The sequence below is a fragment of the Hyperoodon ampullatus genome (assembly GCF_949752795.1).
Source record: "Hyperoodon ampullatus genome assembly, chromosome: 2".
NCBI classification, from domain to species: domain Eukaryota; kingdom Metazoa; phylum Chordata; class Mammalia; order Artiodactyla; family Ziphiidae; genus Hyperoodon; species Hyperoodon ampullatus.
The window spans coordinates 95,955,489-95,975,193 of record NC_136915.1 but is presented as its reverse complement, the minus strand read 5'-3'; the positions used below and the strand labels follow the sequence as shown (position 1 = coordinate 95,975,193).

General features: G+C 40.4%; 1 protein-coding gene across 2 annotated transcripts in view; it reads left to right on the top strand.

Moving 5' to 3' along the window:
- Positions 1–19,426, top strand: part of VAV3 (vav guanine nucleotide exchange factor 3) — a gene marked incomplete at its 5' end in the record, with an annotated part of 403,292 nt that extends 383,866 nt beyond the window's left edge. Inside the window, 3 exons of one of the 2 annotated variants that reach the window (XM_079697985.1) lie at positions 16,347–16,430; positions 18,491–18,642; positions 19,301–19,426. In XM_079697985.1, coding sequence (XP_079554111.1) covers positions 16,347–16,430; positions 18,491–18,642; positions 19,301–19,342 — 278 coding nt within the window. In that variant the 3' untranslated portion in view covers positions 19,343–19,426. The remainder of the gene's footprint in view (positions 1–16,346; positions 16,431–18,490; positions 18,643–19,300) is intronic. The other variant, XM_079697986.1, reaches the window with a different exon arrangement.
- Positions 19,427–19,705: the final 279 nt, after the last annotated feature.

The following is a 19,705-nucleotide window of genomic DNA, read 5'->3' as shown; positions in this document are numbered from 1 at the left end:
CTGAGCCTGCGCATCTGGAGCCTGTGCTCCGCAACAACAGAAGCCACGATAGTGAGAGGCCCATGCACCGCGATGAAGAGTGGCCCCCTCTTGCCGCAACTAGAGAAAGCCCTCGCACAGAAATGAAGGTGCAACACAGCAAAAATAAATTAATTAATTAATAAACTCATACCCCCAACATCTTCTAAAAAAAAAAAAAAAAAGGAACTTCCCCTTAAGAAACAATTTTTTCTACAAACTTCTTAAAAGCCTACCAGGGTTATGACATTTTTCCCTACACGAAAAGTATAATTTTCAATTCTTTTACTTTGCCTTCCCAGTAGCAGGAGATAAAGTTGCCCAGGAGGTCAGTTACACTAAATATCCTGTCTGAGTTTTTTGCTTAGTTTTAGAAAGTCCAGGTGAGAGGGACTGGCAGTCAGGGAGAGCCGGTATCCCAGTCAGTGGAAGGTTCTTAACCCTCTATTTCACTGTGTGGTCACTCTCAGGCACTCCTGTGCTTGGCACATGTGGGTGCTCAGAGAATATTGGTCAACTACGAATGAAGTTGCCTAGTTTGAATTTTTTTCTAGTGTTTGACCAAGTATTCAGTGCTCAAACTTGTTTAGCCACTAGGGATGGCGTTACAGGCTCTTTTTCTTTTTCAAAGCATGGCCAATAACATGATTTTGAGCATCCATGCAAGCTATATTCAGTTATTCATTCCTTCAGCATATAATAATTACCTAACGCAGAAAAGGCGCTGTTCTAGGTGTTGGGATTTAGCAGAGTCCCTATCCTTATGGAGCTTATATTTTAATGAGGCAGCTCTGGCAAGTCTGGGTTAGGAGTTTGATATTTTTATATAGGATGATCAGGGAAGATCTCACTCCTAAAGTGACCAGAAAGAAGTGAGGGCATGTGCTGGTATGTCAGTCAGCAATAATTTCTTGATGGTCTACACTCCAAGATTATTCAGCAGGATTATAATCTTAGATCAAGTGTATATTATCCCAGTGTTTTATTTACTTGTTGCTGACTTTCATATGAAATGAGAACACTATGATGATTTTGAGGACTGAATGAGGTGCTATACATTAAAGCATTTAGCAGAGTGCTGGTAACATGGTAAACATGCCAAAAAGTCAGCTGCTGCTGATTCTACCACTTCTACCACAGCTGCTGCTTTCCTACTACTACTAGTCACTCCTCTAACACAGCAAACATTTTCCTATATTTCTAATTGTTGAATTACTAGTTTTAACTCATAGCAATTTACATCTTTGCTTTTATGATTTTTTAAAATATCCCTTGCTTATTTTATACCAAGTCCTGATTAAATGTTAACCCTTAATTAAAACACTGCTTCTGTTTTTACACACTTGTCTCTCAGGAAGTGGTAAAGAGGAAACTCTACATATTCTGTATAGAAAGATTGTGTAGTATGTCTTTAGAGTCCTTACCTCTGTTTCGTAGCTCTGGGCGTGCTGCTGAATACCATCTCAGAATAACTTTTATGAAGAAATAGTACCTTGGGATACAGGACAGAGCATGGCATCTTCATTGCTTCTAAGTAATGGAGGAAGCAGAGCAGGCAAGCCAAAGCCTAGGACCACGCTGTGTTCTGGGTGGAGGTTGCGATTGGAGTTCTAACTCCTGAAACCTGCGATTTATTATTATTTTTCTCTTACATGCTATATAGTCACCTTGGAAAAGAAAGTCCCAGGGCATCATAGAAGAGGCTGCTTGCTTCTGTATTAGTCTAGGTTTAGATGTTCTTGGGAGAATTAAAAACTCTTCTCAAGTTTGTAAAATATGGTAAGATTATGACAGGCCTACCTCATGCAATTGCAAACTAACATATATAAAGACACTAATTAGAATTAAACAGACATCCAGAGTATTGGGCAAGGAGCGTGTAGCATTTGTAGGTGAGGAGCCCGTTGTAAGCAAGGCTCTTTCCTGGGGCTGTGAGACTATTTTTGCCTCCGCAATGACTTGAGTGTTTCCAAGAGAGATGACGAGAGGAAGGAAGAGAACAAAGAGCACTCAGGCACATCAGTGAGCCGTTGTGCTTCCCTAGAAACTGCAGTGGCTCCGTGGATGATGTTCTGCCCTGTTCTGTGGATCTGTGTAAGAATCCCATTACTTTCCAAAAACGGTCGTAGGAAACGTGCCTTAGACTGCTGCGAGGGTACCCCTAGGGCTTGTGTATTTGAAGGGCACTGAACTGACTTTTGCCTTTCTTGCGCTACAGTGAGCGCTTAATTATTTTCAGGTCTGCTACTGAGTAGCTGTCTGACCCCAGGCAAGTCACTTGGCCTGTTCGGGCCTCAGCTTTCTCATCTGATGAATAAGGAATGAGATTGGATATTTTATTATGTTCTTTTAAAAATAGCATCCTAAGTTTCTTTCTTTGTATGCATGAGAGAAGGAGGTAAGGTAGAATGGTAATAGACCGTTACACTTGGAAAAGTTGCACAATTAGCTGTTTCATTACCTATTAATAGACCTTAAGCATTTTCCCAAGTAAGTGGAGAATTAGTTGGACCACAGAGGTGGCTAATGTTTAAAAAAAATATTGGTTATCACTATATTTACATGATCTCAAAGTGTCTTCTCACAAGACCATATTAATTACTAAAGAGGGAAAATAGAAACACCTAAAAGTGATCAAAGTTAACATCACCAGTAATGGGACAACTAGATATCATGCACCTCCTAATGTGATGCTCTGAGAAGGATGTAACATCACTTTTGTGGTATTCCTGCCCTCCAGGGTTCACAATTTGAATCTAATCATGAGGAAATATCAGAGAAACCCAAACTCAATGACATTCTACAAAATAATTGGCCCATGCTCTTCAAAAATGTCAATGTCATGAAAGACTGCAGAATTGTTTCAAATTGAAGAGAAGACCAAAGAAACATGACAGCCACATGCAACATGTGATCCTAGGTTGAATCCTGGACCAGAAATTTTTTTTTTTTTTTTTTTTTTTGCTATAAAGGACACACAGGGAACAATTAACACATTTTAAATAAGTTTCTAGATTAAATAATTTTTGTTTTTGATAATTGTACTGTGATTATAAGAGAAGAAAATGCCTTTGTTTTTAGGAAGGACACACTGAAATATTTAGAGATAAAGGGCATTGTCTGCAACATATTCTAAAATAGTTCAGGAAAATATAGAGATGATAAACATGGTAAAATATTAACACTTGAGGAGTTTGAGTGAAAAAAATATAAAAATTCTTTGTACTATTCTTGCTACATTTAAGTCTGAATTATTTCGGAAGTAAAAGTTTTAAAATTTCGAGATGATCCGTTTACCTTAGAACTAACAGAATTGGGAGAAAATGGCAGCATTCTCCTCTTTCACCTGTTCCAGGAGCAGGGGCAGCTTGGTGCACTGATTTTAGGGTGTGTAGAGTACGGAGTAGGACGTATTTGAACCATCTCTTCCTTACCTGTGACCTCACTGTATTTACTTACTCATTCCTTCATTGTTTTATTCAACAGTTATTTATTCAACACTTACTATGTGCCGGGTCCTGTTCTAAATATATGCTAAATATAACAGTGAATAAGATGGATAGGAACAAACATAAAACAAATAACTTCATAAATAATCACAAATTTTGATAAGTCTTGTGAAGCAGAAGCAAAGTGAAAGTGTACAACAAGAGGGCCTATTTAACCTGTAGGGTCAGGGAAGGACATTTTGAAGAAGTGGCATCTAGACAAAACTTAAAGGATCTATGTGGATTGGCAGGGTGTGGGTTAGTGGTGGTAGGGAAACATCACAGTGAAGAAGCAGCTTGTGTGAAGGACATTTAACAGGAAATAACTTCACACGTTTAAGGAATTAGAAGGGGATCGAAATATTTAAAGCATACTGAGTGGATTCTAATATATACATTGGGAATGTACTGAAGCTTTATAAGCAGAAATGATATGAACTGATTTACACTGTTTTGAAAGATCACTGCCTACTCTGTGAGACTGGCTTGAAGGGAGGCATGGACCAAAGAGATGAGTGAGGAAACTACTGTAGATGTCCAAGGGAGGGATGATGGAGGTTTGGACAAAAGCTGAATAGAGACAGTGGAGCAGGACAGTGGGCAAATTTTGGTATAATCTGGAAGTCGAATTGATTGGATAAAGGAATTGAGGTAGAAGTTGTACATGTATGATACACATTTGCCTTGGATGACTGGCAAACGGTGAAACCATTGGACTGGTCAAGAAACAAAAGAGACATAACATGTATAGAGGAGGAGATAATACATTCAGTTGTGCACAGACTTTCAGTGCCTGTGCACACTCAGGGGTTCAGTAGGCATTTGACATTAAGAAGAGTGTTTGGGGTTGAAGATAGAGTTTTATGAATTGCTCACACTTCGTTACATAGTTTACATAAAATATAGCAATATTTTTATACAGTTTTAATGATTTCTTCTGGTATATTGCTCCCTGAAGCCTTAGGAACCAGGCTCCTGAGCTTCCCATTCTCAAATTGCACTTTGCACAGTGCCTTTCAAGAAACACGTGTTCAGAAAGGGCTAAATGAGTGAAGTCAGAGCCTAAGGTCTGTGGGAGACATAGCAGGTATTAAAGCACTATGTGTAGTTGTTATTTGAAAAAGCATGGAGAGATAGGTGGGCTTGAAAACAAAATATAGAACAGCATGATCCTTTTGAGGTGGTGACAAATATTATAGCAATTCTTCAAAAATTGACAAAGGCTTCCTGGGTCTTTGGGACCATGCGAATGACCTTGCAGGAAAAAGTAAAAGCCAGAGCCAGGGCCCAGGCTGCTTTTCCCTACTGTGGTCTTGTTCCTTTCACGCAGGTAGTCCCATTATTCTATTAGCCATCTGACAAGGTGCTTAAGCTTCATTTTAGCCAGTGTTTTAGAAACTTGGAGAATTTGTATCGTTCATATTTATTTAACTCACTGTAACATTATATAACTTGCTTATTCCTGATAATTCTTGAAACATCTGATAATGCCTTAACCATTATTTATTAGCTTTATCACAGTGTAATAGGGGATAATATTTATTATCTCCTTCATACACACTCCTCAAACATCCACTTATTTTTTACCTTCTTGCTCTTGTAATTCAACATATCTATATTCATCTACTCTTATTCTGATCTCCTAATTTTATCCTCAGTCTTTTGTCATCTTTTTCCTTGGTCATTTGGCATTTGGGTTTGATTTAATCTAATTTTATCCTGGTAATTTAAATATCTGTTTTAATCTCACTGTAATAGCTTCCTATAACTGCCTTAAAAATTACCATAAACGAAGGGGATTAAAACAACAGAAATTTACTCTTATGTTCTAGAGGCCAGAAGTCTGAAATCAAAGTGTTGGCAGGGTTGGTTCCTACTGGAGGCTTTGAGGGGGAATCCATTCCATGCCTCTCTTCTAGTTTCTGGATGGCTGCTGGCAATTTTTGCTGTCCCGTGGCTTACAGACACACCATTCCAATCTCTGCCTTGTCTTCATATAACTTCCTCCTCTGTGTGTCATCTCCCTTTCTCTTCTTTTATAAAAACACTTATTTCATTTAGAGCTCATCATAATACAGGATGATTTCATCTTGAGGTCCTTAACTTACATCGGCCAAGACCCATTTTCCAGATAAGATCACATTCACAGGTTCTAGGCAGACATGTCTTTGGGGAGATGAGGCACCATTCAACTCACTATAATCTCATCATACTAATTTTAAATTTTTCTCCAAATTTTTCCATCCTTATTTTTTTCTTATTGGAGTTACAAGAGGACTTTGCATTATTAGGGCAGATGGGTAGTCAACGGATGGGGAGTTACAGTGAAGTGTTTTCAATGGCTTGTAACTTTCCTGCAGTGAAACGCACTGTCTTCCTGAGAGAGAGCACTTCTAGCCAATGAAAGTTTCCCAAAAAGGTCTACATGACCGATTGTTTGAAACACTATATAAAATACTTGATATAGAATAAGAACCTAGTAATTCTGTCTGATATTCAATAATTTAGTGATTAAAAGAACACTATATTTTTCAAACCCCTTTCACTTATATTAATGTCTCCAACTGAATGTTTCATGAATCACCAGTCCTGTGAGAAGCATCATGAAAGGTTTCGTTTGTTAAACAGATGTACCAGAAGTGCTGCTTGTATGATATAGGAAAGTGATGAGTTTCCCAAGTTTATTTCATCCTGCAACACTGTCTCATAATGTGTAATGTTTGTATTATGAGCCATGAGAGAGTTAGTGTATGTGATGTACTTAGAACAATGTCTGGCACATTGGAAGTGCTCTGTGCATGCTTTTCTATGGGCTAAGGTGGTTCTAACATATTGCTGTCATTTTTATACTCTTTTTCTCAGGATGTCTATCATGTCCACAGAACTTACTGTTGTTGGGCAACTAATCAACTACAGCTGAACATGTTCATTATTAGGTCATTCTGGCCTTCCCTTTTTTACTTACTTGCTTCAGGAGTTTTAGTAGCTACTGTAAGCAATTTTTATCCTGAACCTGATAGCTTTAAGAATTAGTAGCCAGTACCCAGGGTCCCTTCAGAAATCTATAGCTTGCAGATCAAAATTCTACAGATTCAAGTAACCTCACTCAAAGCTGTCCTTTTGGGCTTCCCTGGTGGTGCAGTGGTTGAGAGTCTGCCTGCCGATGCAGGGGACATGGGTTCATGCCCTGGTCCAGGAGGATCCCACATGCCGTGGAGCGGCTGGGCCCGTGAGCCATGGCCACTGGGCCTGCGCATCCGGAGCCTGTGCTCCGCAACGGGAGAGGCCACAACAGTGAGAGGCCCGCGTACCGCAAAAAAAAAAAAAAAAAAAAAAAAAGCTGTCCTTTTTCATGTTTCAAAACTCAAAAAGCAGTCCTTATGTTTTAATATGTCTCATTTTGTATATTGTTCTTTCTATAAACCTTATTTTCTAAATTAAAAACTGGTCTCAATATGTGTAATGTTCCCTAATTGACTATAGTGTCCTCCTGTGGCAGCCCTGATCCAAGGCTTTGGTTTTTCTAGTCTCTCTTCCCTGTAAAACAAACATAAATTGAGAGGAATTCCTTTTTTTCTTGCTAAAATTTGGATCAGTCTCCTAGCTTTGAGGAACAATGCTGAGAGCTCTTTTTTTCCTCATATATACCACTGATATGCAGCTTCCCCTACTGAATTCCAGATCTGGATAAGGGAGCCAGTCCGACTTGGCCAGGGTTTCCCTTCATTCACTGCTTTATGCATTCAACATTTTTGAGCATCTACTTGCACTTAACACTCTACTGCACATATCCCTTGGGTGTTACATACAGTTTAGCTTAACAGCTGAACAATAGACAGGAATGCAGGGGTACTCTGGTATTGAGGCACTTCAGACTTAGCAGCAGTGTCAACCCTGGTAGAGGCTTTCTTAGCAAGTGTTTTTTTGTGACATTCCTGAGAGGTCATCCTCAGGCTTTATTTGACACTCAGGTGACTATGTCTACGGCTACACAAATCACCCAACTTATTTATTTTATAAATTTATTTACTTATTTATTTTTGGCTGTGCATGGGCTTTCTCTAGTTGCAGCGAGCAGGGGCCACTCTTCATTGCAGTGCAAGGGCTTCTCTTGCTGCGGAGCATGGGCTCTAGGCGCGTGGGCTTCAGTAGTTGTGGCTCACAGGCTCTAGAGCACAGGCTCAGTAGTTGTGGTGGACGAGCTTAGTTGCTCTGCGGCATGTGGGATCTTCCAGGACCAGGGCTCGAACCCATGTCCCCTGCACTGGCAGGTGGATTCTTTTTTTTTTTTTATTTTAATAAATTTATTTTTGGCTATGCTGGATCCTCGTTGCTGTGTGCGGGCCTCTCACTGTCACGGCCTCTCCTGCTGCAGAGCACGGGCTCCAGGCACGCAGGCCCCAGCAGTTTTGGCACATGGGCTCAGTACCTGTGGCCCGCGGGCTCCAGAGCTCAGGCCCAGCAGCCGTGGTGCATGGGCCTAGTGGCTCTGCAGCATGTGGGATCCTCCCGGGCCAGGGCTCAAACCCGTGTCCCCTGCATTGGCAGGCAGACTCCCAACCACTGCACCACCAGGGAAGCCCCTGGCAGGTGGATTCTTAACCACTGTACCACCAGGGAAGCCCCCTAATTTATTTTTTGAACAGAATTTTTTTAATGCTTATATTGATCCAGAAACTTGACTTATTGGAGCTATTTACCATCATTAGCTCATCTCTTCAGAATTACTCAAAGTTAAATATACTACATACACACTCTACCATGATTGCTCCATTGTCATACACGTGGTTGCCAAATCTGTCACCATCCTGGCCACTCTGCTATGAATACACTCAAATTTGTCAGAATTGAGCATAAACACTTCAAGATTATCTGACTTGCTCGTTCAGATCTTTTCCTATTCAAAGCTCAGTCTTTCTACTCAAAGCTCCATCTTCCCCTGTTAATTCTCCCTCTTTTTCTTTATCCTTCTTCCTCATAGGGCAGTTCTCCAAGAACTTCTCTCCTCATCTCATCTTTAGTTATTACATTCCCACCAATAACCCCACAGGTCCCCACATTCATTCATTCAACAGACCTTTATTGAGAGCCTACTGCAGGGTTGGCACTGTTCAAATTGCTGGGGATACGCAGCAGTGGAAAAAAAAGTCTCCACCTTTGTGGAACTCACATGGTAATGGGGAAGGCAAATAATAGATAAAAAATAAATTATATCGTATATTAGAAGTTGGTGAGTGCTCTGGAAAAGATAATCTAACAACGTAATGCTACTCAGGAGTGCTGGGGATGGTTTATGATTTTAACTGGGGTGGTCAGATGATGAGGAACAAAAGTAGAGATTCATTTTTCCTCCTTTTGGTAGTTAATAGAGAGCCGGCTCAGCAGTTTTCAGTTCTCAACAGTAGAACAGGCTAATACCAGCCACTGGCTTCCGAAGCTCCCCTTTCTAACAAGGTCATTTGTATGACCAGTGTCTTAGTCTGTTTGGGCTGCTATAACAAAACACCATAGACCAAGTGTCTTATAAACCACAGAAATTTATGGCTCACAGTTCTGGAGGCTGGGAAGTCCAAGGTCAAGGTGCTGGCAGATTTGGTATCTGGTAAGAGCCTGCTTTCTGGTTTATAGAAGGCACCTGTGTCCTCACATGGTGGAAAGGGGCGAGGAAGCTCTGCAGGATTGCCTTTTTAGGAGCACTAATCCCATTCATGCAGGCTTCATTCTCATGACTTAAGCACATCCCAAAAGCCAAACTTCCTAATACCATGGCATGAGGCATTAGGTTTCAACATATGAATTTTGGGGTCTGGAGGGGGACACAAATATCTGGTCCATAGCAAACAGGGAGTTTTTGCTATCATAAACTCACATAAATACCCCATCCATCTGAAGAGCAGGCTACTGGAACTTTGACCATGGTGTGTACAGACCATCCACACCCAACCTAAGCAGTAGGACAGTGGGAATTTAGGGGATTGAGTACCCTCTACCTACTTCTTTGCTTTTATATCACTCCCTCCCCCCATAAACCCTGCTTTCTCTCTGCACCACATGGCACAAGTGGTATGCGTCCGTGACTTTTATGGGGCATCAGGGTAGGCCTCGTTGTTAAGGTAACACTTGAGTAAAGATTCAAGGAAGTGCGAGCAGAACAGCCAGGGCAAAGTAAGGAGCATGTATGACATGTGCAATGTGACCAGAGCAGCAGAGATGGAATCAGAGGGGCAAGGGAGGCCAGCCTCTGTGAGGCTTTATAGGACTTTAGCTTTTGTTCCGGAAGACATGGGAAGCCATTGGAAGGATTTAAACAAAGGAGAGACATGGTCTGACTTGGATTGTTCTAGAGTCTGTGTAAAAACAGGAAGACCAGTTAGGGGGCTCATGCAGCAATCCAGGTGAGAGATGGTAGCAGCCTGGACCAACATGTAGCCAGATGGGTCACCTTTATAATATATAACCAAACAGGACATTCTGACACATCAGATGTGAGACAGAATAGCAAGAGAAGACTCAAGGCTGTGACTGTAAGGCTTTTGGCCTGAGCAACCGGAAGACTGGAGATTTTTGTAGGGAAAGGCTCAAATGGAGCCTAAAGTCTAGTCATAGCACTTTCTATCCAAGATGAATAATTTCCATATCTCTGTATCATCTCTGTGTCTGTCTCTTTACTAATTTGTAAGCTCCTTTAGAGTCGATGATCTGTCTTATCTGTTAAATCTCCAATAGCACCTTAGCACAGTCCTTGGCACATTAGTAGTTATTTAATAGATGTCTGCCAATTATTGTTAAAGAGTAAGGATTTAGGATCAGGTTCACATCTTGATAAACTAGGTGCCTATAAATAATCCGAAATCCCTTGAAATGTCAAATGATCTAATTTTCCATAACAATAAAGCCTTATACTCATATTTTTGCTTGTTAATGGCTTTATGTATTTAGACTGTGCAGTGTTGAATATAAAGCAGCTCTTTCTTTTCACAATAATTCTAAGTTTTCCTTGTCATATCTTTGAATATTAGGTTAAAGAGATTTGTCCATTTACCAGATGTCAGCATTCAATTAAATGAAACCAATCTGAATCATTCCTATTTTTTCAGTGACAATATATAAAATATACAATAAACACTATATTTGAGGGAGATGGGGAGCACATATTTGATACTATGTCTATGAATGTTTCTGGGAGTCTAAGAAGAAGACATGGCTAAATTCTAAAATAAAACCAGGTTAAGGGTCACAAATTTAAACATTCATTAAATTCTCAGCATGTTCTCTGCTGTTAGGCCATCTGTAGACAATCTTGGTAAAAGGAACCTCCTGGATCCCTCAAAGTGTCCCACATAGGAACATAGTCCTTCAGGAAAATCTCTAGGCCACTGCTGGGCCCCAAACTCACAGGGATAGCTGTATTGATGATGGTATCATTGGTACAATTGCCTGATATTTTTACTTTTTTTTTTTTTAACATAAATGAGTGTAAACACATGTGGTTGTTACATCTTAAGGCTGAGCATTAGGTAATGTCTATCCCAGAGAATAATTAGCAAATGCTTAGTATCATGCTCACTTATACATATAATGGATAATTAAGTGGTAGTTCAAAAATACTTTGATTTGGGGGCTTCCCTGGTGGCGCAGTGGTTGAGAGTCCACCTGCCGATGCAGGGGACACGGGTTCATGTCCCAGTCTGGGAGGATCCCACATGCCGCAGAGCGGCTGGGCCCGTGAGCCATGGCCGCTGAGCCTGCGCGTCCGGAGCCTGTGCTCTGCAACGGGAGAGGCCACAGCAGTGAAAGGCCCGCATACAGCAAAAAAAAAAACAAAAAACTTTGATTTGGTAACCAGTACCCTAAGGACTAGTGTTGACTGAGCTTGGTCTCTGCTGTGTACAAATTTCAAATGTTATTGAAACTTGAGTGGATTTTCATTTGCTTGTGAACATGAGTAGCCTAATCAAAGCAGAGCATAATACTTTAAAGCAATGCTTAGTTAACCTTAACAAAAGTATAGGTATCAGATACCAATTCACTAGTACTTTATTATTCTGTGAACATTGTGTTCCTCTTTTAATTGACATGCTTCTGTGGCTCTGTCCTCTCAGTCAAGTCTCAGAACTGGATAATATTCACTTATGATGTGCCAATCAGTTTATTATGGCTATGCTAATAGCTTCTGTTTCAATTAGAGAATCTTAGTACTTCAAGTTTCATTTAACTTGGAAAAGTTAATATTTGACTTAATATTTGAGTTAATATTTTAATAACTCCTAATGAGACCTTTTAAGTCACTAAACTATGAGCCACTTATTTGCTAATGTTCCATGAACATTAACCCATTTGAGTGCCAGATATCATGTGAAAATAACCAGAGACCCCTACCTAAGTGTGATGGTCTCTCTGAGCAAGGTTCTTCTTCGTCTGTGCTAATAAGGAATTGAAAGTATTTGAGGAAGGACGAAAGTTAGGCCCCTTAACTAAAGCATGCAGTTTGCAAATGATTACTTCAATGAAAAAGGTCTCAACGTAGATTTACTATTATCTCAGTGGATACAGGTATGAATAAAAGTTCTTTCTCTCAAGAAGCTTCCCAGAATAATGTAATGTACTAGCAGCAGGCTCCCTATAATATTAGGTGGTGAAGTGAATATTATGCCAGGAAGTGAAAGGGATAGGAAATAATAATCCCTCAACATTCCCATCTGAATGTCACTGTTACTCAGCTGTTTCTATTCCATTCCAGGATCTGCACGTACCAATAATTCTTATATTAGCGTCATCTTGGTATAGTTGGAGGAGTATGATGAAGAAAACATGTATCTGTACGTGTGTGTAGAAATAGGTGGATGTATTCTCAGTATCGACAGAAATACGTTTTGCAGGTTAAACCATTCTGCAAAATATTTTTATCAAATACCTTATTCTGACATTGCTTACATCTAGATTTAAATCCATACTTTCCTAGGGAAACACATTATTTTATACTCGTCTACATAGGTGCCAGACATTCAAATGCTGTTTTGACAGCTTATGAGAATCAAGGACCCAAACACATTGAAAATTTATGTATAGAAAGGGCGACAACAGTAAGTCATGCTACAATGTGTAGAAAAGTAGAAAGCATCTTACCAAGCCTTAAAGTGTTTGGCTGAGAGCTACATACTGGGTGACAGGAGCAAAAGGTTAATCAATTTCTCCTGAGAAGGTTCCTCAGGTGCACAGTATGGTTAATGCCATGAGACATTCAGAAAAATTATAGTTATTTTAGGAATATCATTGATAGATTATGGCTCTCAGGGATCCTGGGGAATAAAACCTGAACATATTTCACGTTCTTCCCTTTATGTTGTGCTGGCTTTTGTTGGAAGTCTTTGAGCAGTTAAGTGAGCAAAAGATGAGCTCAACAAACAGGAGGAGGAGAAATAAGGAGCTTGCAGAATTAAATACCCTGCCGAGATAACTCATCCATTTAGCAGCTTCAGTTGCTTAGCCCTGGGCCTGATTCTGTGGGGATGCAGAAGCAGCATAAGAGCCAGTCCCTACTCTCCAGAATCAACGATTCATTGAGATACAACACAGGAGCACATGCAGTAATTAAACAGCAGGGCCGGGGAGCGCCATGATGTAAGTGCCTAACAGACGGCTACAGAGGACAGAAAAGGGGACGAGTGTTATCTGGATTGGTCAGGGAAGGGCCTGAGCTGAGCTTCAGAGACAAGCAGGTTAAAGTTCGCAGAAGTAAGGCGAAGGAGCAGCATCCCAGGATGAGGGTGGGAATGGTGTTTGGGGGGTGGGGGGCAGTTAGGAAGCTGGGATGAAAAGAATTTGTGTGGGTAAATGATGGAAGATTTGGTGAGAAAGGCAGGATATAGCCAGACTACGAATTGCTATGGAATTGAAGTCAAGAGTTAGGATTTTATAATTTAGGAAAAGGAATGATGAGTCTGTTTATGGTGAGTAGCTGAGAGGGGGTATTTAGAATAGAATGGAAAGAAAGCTGAAAGTAAGAAGACCAATTAGGAGGCAGTTGTCTTAGTTTAGAAATGGTGTAAGTCCCTGAGTTGGGATGGTGGAGCTGAGAATTTAGTGAAGGAACAACTTTATATCTCAGAGGAGAGGAGAGTGAACAGAAAGAGCTAAAGAGGTATACTGACCTTACAAAGATGGTTGGCAAAGAGAACATGGGAGTAGTTGGAAAAATAACACAATTGTGGGAGGTTGAGCTAGGTTACCGGGAGGAAGATGATGAGTTTGGTTTCAGACAAGTTAAATCAGAGATCATGACTGTACCTCATGGCAGGGTGATGAAAATGTGTGAAATCACAGACTGGAATTCAGGGGAGGAGCCCCAAGCCATATCCAAGAATCTGTTCCATTCATTGGGGAAAAATTAGAGTGAAGCCAGCAGAGGAGCGAAGCCCTGACCACGGTGGGAAGAGCTACCATTTAGTACAGATGATAATGTTTAGATAAGATTTAAGATGGTTCAAATTATAGGTACTTGACATGAATGCAAATGTTTGCAGGGCTTTTAGGGTTAGAAGAGAGGGGTAGGGGTAGCACAGCGATGTTATATATTTGAAACAGATTCAAGTCCTCTGGTGAGTCATTATCCACATTCAGGAATGTTAGATATTTTAAGATGAGAGAAAGGTAGATAGATTAGATAACCTATTTTTGAGGTTTAAATAGCATTTACTTGTGTTTTCATTGATTTCTTATTTCTTCCTTCTAGAGTGAACTTATCTTTTGTTATATTTCAGACTCTTGAATTACCTTCATTAGAAATTTTGGGGAAATACTGTCTACTCTTATTACTCCATGGATAAATAGTCCCAGAGAGAGAACCGGGGATGGACACTTAGAAAGCAGTTTGGGGAGAAAATGCCCCTCATTACAAAGAAGTAATGGAGAGAATGAGGAGTTCTCATTTAAGTTCTCACAAACGTGGGGTAGGAATCTTGGCACTAGATTTTCTGCCAAAGCGTTAGGGTGCCATTTTCCTCCTTAAATTAAAGATGACATCCTCTCCTCTCTCTAACAGTGGGTATAACATGATCTCGAGGAAAACAAAACAAACCAGTTACACTGCATGGCAATAAGTGAATTGCGCAGATTGTAAAATTAGCTGTAATAGCATGTACTGCTGCATTTTAAAATAAAAAAGTGTAACTTGGAACATGCAATGGATTAGAAAAGAACCTTGATTATTAACAAGGATATACTTCAGGGCAGGTTAAAAGTAAGTATGTGAAGCCACTTTTGAGAAAAGTGTCATTGAATGCACCAGTGTATATATGAACCAAAGAACATCTGAACACTTCCTTCCAATTCCTTTCCCCAGTTTATTTGGTTGGAATCTAAGTATCCTGTTAATGAGCTACTGATGTTCTTAGTATCTCTAGGGCCCCTTCTTGACAGGAGTATTTCTGCCATAAAGTTTTCAGTAACCCAGGTTCCTTGAAGCTCATCCTTAAGGTGAGGTCTGCCTTCTCAGGAATCAGAATGGTAGCTTTCAAGTGGGAAGCAGCTGCATAGCACAGGGAGATCAGCTCGGTGCTTTGTGACCGCCTGGAGGGGTGGGATAGGGAGGGTGGGAGGGAGACGCAAAAGGGAGGGGATATGGGAACATATGTATATGTATAACTGATTAAATTGGTTATAAAGCAGAAAAAAAATTAAAAAATTAAAAAAAAAGAATGGTAGCTTTCACATTCCAGACAGCAGCATAGAACAAAGAATCAAAGAGAAGGGTGAAGTTGTGTGCCAGCTGCCTTCCCAGGAAAGGTACCAGAAGTTGCCTTATGATACTTTTGTATATATCCCAGTAGCAAGGACTTAGTATCCCTTCTGGGCAAATATAGCCCAATGAAATAACCTATTACATGGATTAAGGGAAGAATAAATATTGGGAGAAAGTTTATAACCACACCTTCCTTTTCCATTGCAATGGCACCATGGTATCAGCAGGGAGAGTTTTAAAACTGCCTAAGGTGGTACCTGAAGCAGAGGGGTCGATGCAGAGCAGGGTAGCAGTGAAGAGCCTCGGCTCTGGAGTAACACTGCCTAGGTTTGAATCTAGGTTGTTCTCAAATCTGAAGAAGAAATAGCATGGGTACCTTCCTCTTTGACTTGTTGTGATAATTAAATGAATATAAAACACTGAGCATGGCATCTAACACTTCCAAACCATTTGATAATTTTAGCTCTGATTATTAAAAAGTGAGAAGTTTTTGAGCATCCAAATGCATAGAAATTTTCTGTACATTACTACAAGTTGGCGATAGATTTACTCTTTTCCAGATATAATTCAAAGTGGTTTACATTTTGTTTTTGGAAGTAACCTAGCAGGTTCATGCTTGTTTGGAGGGTGAATGTGGTTCCTGGCAAATCGTCTGAGTGGTTTTCTTGAATTTTCAATGGTCTCTGCGTGTTTCATTGACACCACCCTATAGGCTCTTACTTCTTGTATCACTTTTGATGTGAAGCATATTTTACGTTAAGAATTTACAGGATCCCCCTCTCCACTGATGTGACAAAGTGGGAATTGTGCACCACATCAAGAGGAGAAGGCCGTCCTTGGATAGAGTGGGTACGCTGTGTTCACCTATAAAGGGATAGATCGGTCTGAATTGCAGAACTAATGTCAATCAAAATGTAATAATCTGGCTTGTTCTTCATTTAGAAATGGTGATAGGAAACAAGTGGGTGAAAGCAAAGCTTGATATTTCAACTTTGATATGACAGTTTTCTTAAAGTTATAGACAACGAAATAGCTGTGTCAAAATATGTTTTGCCAACACCTAAATGGTCTTTGCTTCTCTTTTTCTTTCCCTCTCTAAGCCCCTTCTTTGTTCTGTGGGTTTTCTTTTGTAACTCCTCCAGACTACAGCTTTGTTCCCCCTTCTTCCACTCCTTTCTGGTCAGGTACTGCTTTACTGCTTTTATATGTCTTTTCAACTTGCTTTTGTTTGCAAATAAAATATTTTGACTTCTGTGTATGGCTTCTCATGTAGATACATTTCCTCACAAACAGCCCCTCGAGTCACATTCCCACCATGCACTTTCCTTTTCTCTGTCATCAAGTCATCGTTTGTCTTGACATACCACTCCTCTGGTTTTGTGTGTGTGCTCATGTTATGTATTTCAGCAAGACATTTTCTCTTTCATCAGCTGGAAAGAGTTGAGAGCTGAAAGTATAAAGGGGGAATGAAACACTCCATAAAACTAGTTTTCCTGAGGATCAGAAATTTTAGTTGAGAAGAGCCAGTGTTCATGTATTTCCATTAAGAAAATAAATAGGACCAAAATCCCAACTTTATCTCCAAATATAAGAGTACAATTCGGTCCAAATTGCTTTAAAGGATGACTGTGCCCATCGGTTTGCGCGGGGCATTCTGGTCTCGATTTCTGTCATTAGCCAGAGAATGTAAGGGCTGTTTATGTGACACATAGGGGAGTACATGATGGCTGGATAAAGTATGTTTTCTTACAGATTTTTAAAAATTAACCTGTAAGTCCCAATGGAATAATAAAATTTAGTACCAGAAGGCCCTTACAAGTCATCTAGTATAGACCTTTCATTTTATAGGTGAGGAGAGTGTGGCCCAGAAGGGTTAAGAGACCTGTACAAGGTCACACAGTTAAGTTGAGGATGGGTTTTTCCATCACTGGGGTGTTTTTATGTGCACGACTCTAAGAGTAGTGCCCCAGTAATGGGATGGTTTTCAGTAAGAAAACTATTAAAGTGGTTTGTGTCTGAACAGTAAAATAAAATGACCTATTTTTGCTCCCTTTACAGTTCTGAAATCTACAGCATTGCTATTCGTTTATCTTATGACGGACACCTGGAGACTAAAAAAAATTTCTGTCATTGCAGAGCCCTGAAAAATAGGCCAGAGATCCCGGTCTCCAAGTGGGCAGGCTCTTCCAGGGTAACAGGTCATAACTGCAGCTGCCTAGGCACTGGGAACTGTTAAAAATATGGATGTGTGGCATTTCCCATGTTTTTTTTCTTATACTTCAGTTTCTCTACCGTTTAAGGTTTATAAAGTCCCACCAATCTCAGGTGAGTGATTCTCAGAATCACTGAACATATAATTGAAAACACTTTATAACCCCAAGGAGCAACAGGTAGAGATGTTAATATAAAATGTGTCATGAAACACTAGAGGCAAACAAATGTACAGCCTGAACAGAATTTTCCTTTCAGGACAGGCAGGTGAGGGCAGAGGAGGAAGTTAGCTCCTCTCCTACCATTTAAGAAAAAAAAAAAAAAACTGAATATAGGAGGCAGATGCCCTGAATCTTCTTTTGATTAAGTATTTCAGTAAAGGTTTTCTATAAGGCAGTATTTGTTTGAAACAAGATAAATGGATGGTGTTTATCTGTTTTTTCTGTGAAACATGATTTAAGCTTCTTCACGAGTGCAATTATATATAAAAGAGTAACTGTCCCTAAATAGTTTTAACTGAAAACAAAGGCTGTTTGGGGGAGGGGGGAGGATAGAAGTGATGACATGGATTCAACAAGAGACTTTCAGAGCAAAAAAGTTGGTTGCTTTGAGTCTTAAGTTGAAAAGTTTACAAGATAAAAATGTGAAGCTTTTAACATAGAGGTTCGAGTTAAAAATGGATTACTATGCCATCAGTAGGAAATTTATGCTAGTTATTTGAGATTCTATCTCCTTAGGTAGTAACTTAGATATTAGCCTTTTTTTTTAAACTACAAAAACTAGTCCCTGTTTTGAAGTTCCTATGAAGAATGTGAAAACAGAACAAGTTTTTTAAACTTTGTGAAATGAACTTGACTACACCTGCTTGAATTGAAACAGCAGTTCTGCTGCTTTCAAGCCCCTCTGCCATCATCACTAGTCTGTAACAAAATCACGGCCGCGCATTTTGACAGCATCTGTAACATCCATCTGATTAGGTGCTTATGGTTGGTAAACTGCACATCAATTCTGACGCCCCATCATTTCTTTACAGTGTTAAGTCCAAAGGTGCTGGGCATCGCCATCGCTCGATATGACTTCTGTGCAAGAGATATGCGAGAATTGTCCTTGCTGAAAGGAGATGTGGTGAAGATTTACACGAAGATGAGTGCGAATGGCTGGTGGAGAGGAGAAGTAAATGGCAGGGTGAGCTGTCCCTCTCAGTGTGCTCATCACATGAATGAAGGGGGCTGGGCACCACTGGCCCCCGTTGTGGTGGGGGGAACCCTACACTGTGTGGCAGGCTTCACCTCCCAGAGCCCGGGCTCCGCACGACGGTGGTCCTTCCTGAAAATAGGCACTCAAGAAAAACGTGTTGAGTGAATATGATAGCGGCATCAATAAAGTTTACTTGGGCAAGTTTGAGGCTTCCTGTTGGGAAAAGGGTTGAGCATATCCGTTCTTTTGAGTCTCTAAGCCTCTTTTTAAGTCTAGAGCGTAAACTTTATGTGGAGTACAAAATATCTATAAGAGCTGATGATCTAAATTGGAAAGAGTGGGGCTAGGCCTCTGTCTTTATATCTTGTTCTACAGCAGAAATAGGAAGCATTAACTAGTAGAGCCCCTTAATTTACATATTTGTGTGCTAGCAGATTAGAACACTGTTTAAGCTTATTGTAGTCCACCCTTTCTGTCACTCACTCTATTGGGCTTTTAGGAGCAGTTGAAACCAATCCTCTTCACCTGCAGTAGGCATAAAACGCCAGATTAATTCGGGGTGTTATGAAAATGAAATGCTCTGTAGAGTCCCTTGTGGTGCCAGATGCAGAGTCACGTTGCTGTGTTGGTTGCTTTTCCTTTTTAGGTGGGCTGGTTTCCATCCACGTATGTGGAAGAAGATGAATAAATTCCAATCCAGCGTTGCACCCCGCACCAGGAATTTCAGAGAAGGGATAAATAGAAGCCTGCACAGCATTATGAATTCACTGAAGTGTTTAAAAAGCTGCCTTTCTGGCTATTCAACATCCTCCCTCTTTTTCCCCTCCTAAGTCTTAATGCTGGGGTTTCTAAAGATGCTGGTACTGACAGATTAATGGCTTGCCTAGAGCTGTGCAAGAAACAGCCTGCCCGCCTGTCATCGTCAGGGACCAGGGCAAAGCCAAAAGCTTTTCTTCCCCCAAAGAGTCCTGCAAACACATTGGTTCATGTTTCTTTTTCCTTCGTCCAGTCAGACGCCATGAATGCCAGCCAGCCATTAGTAAATGCTTAA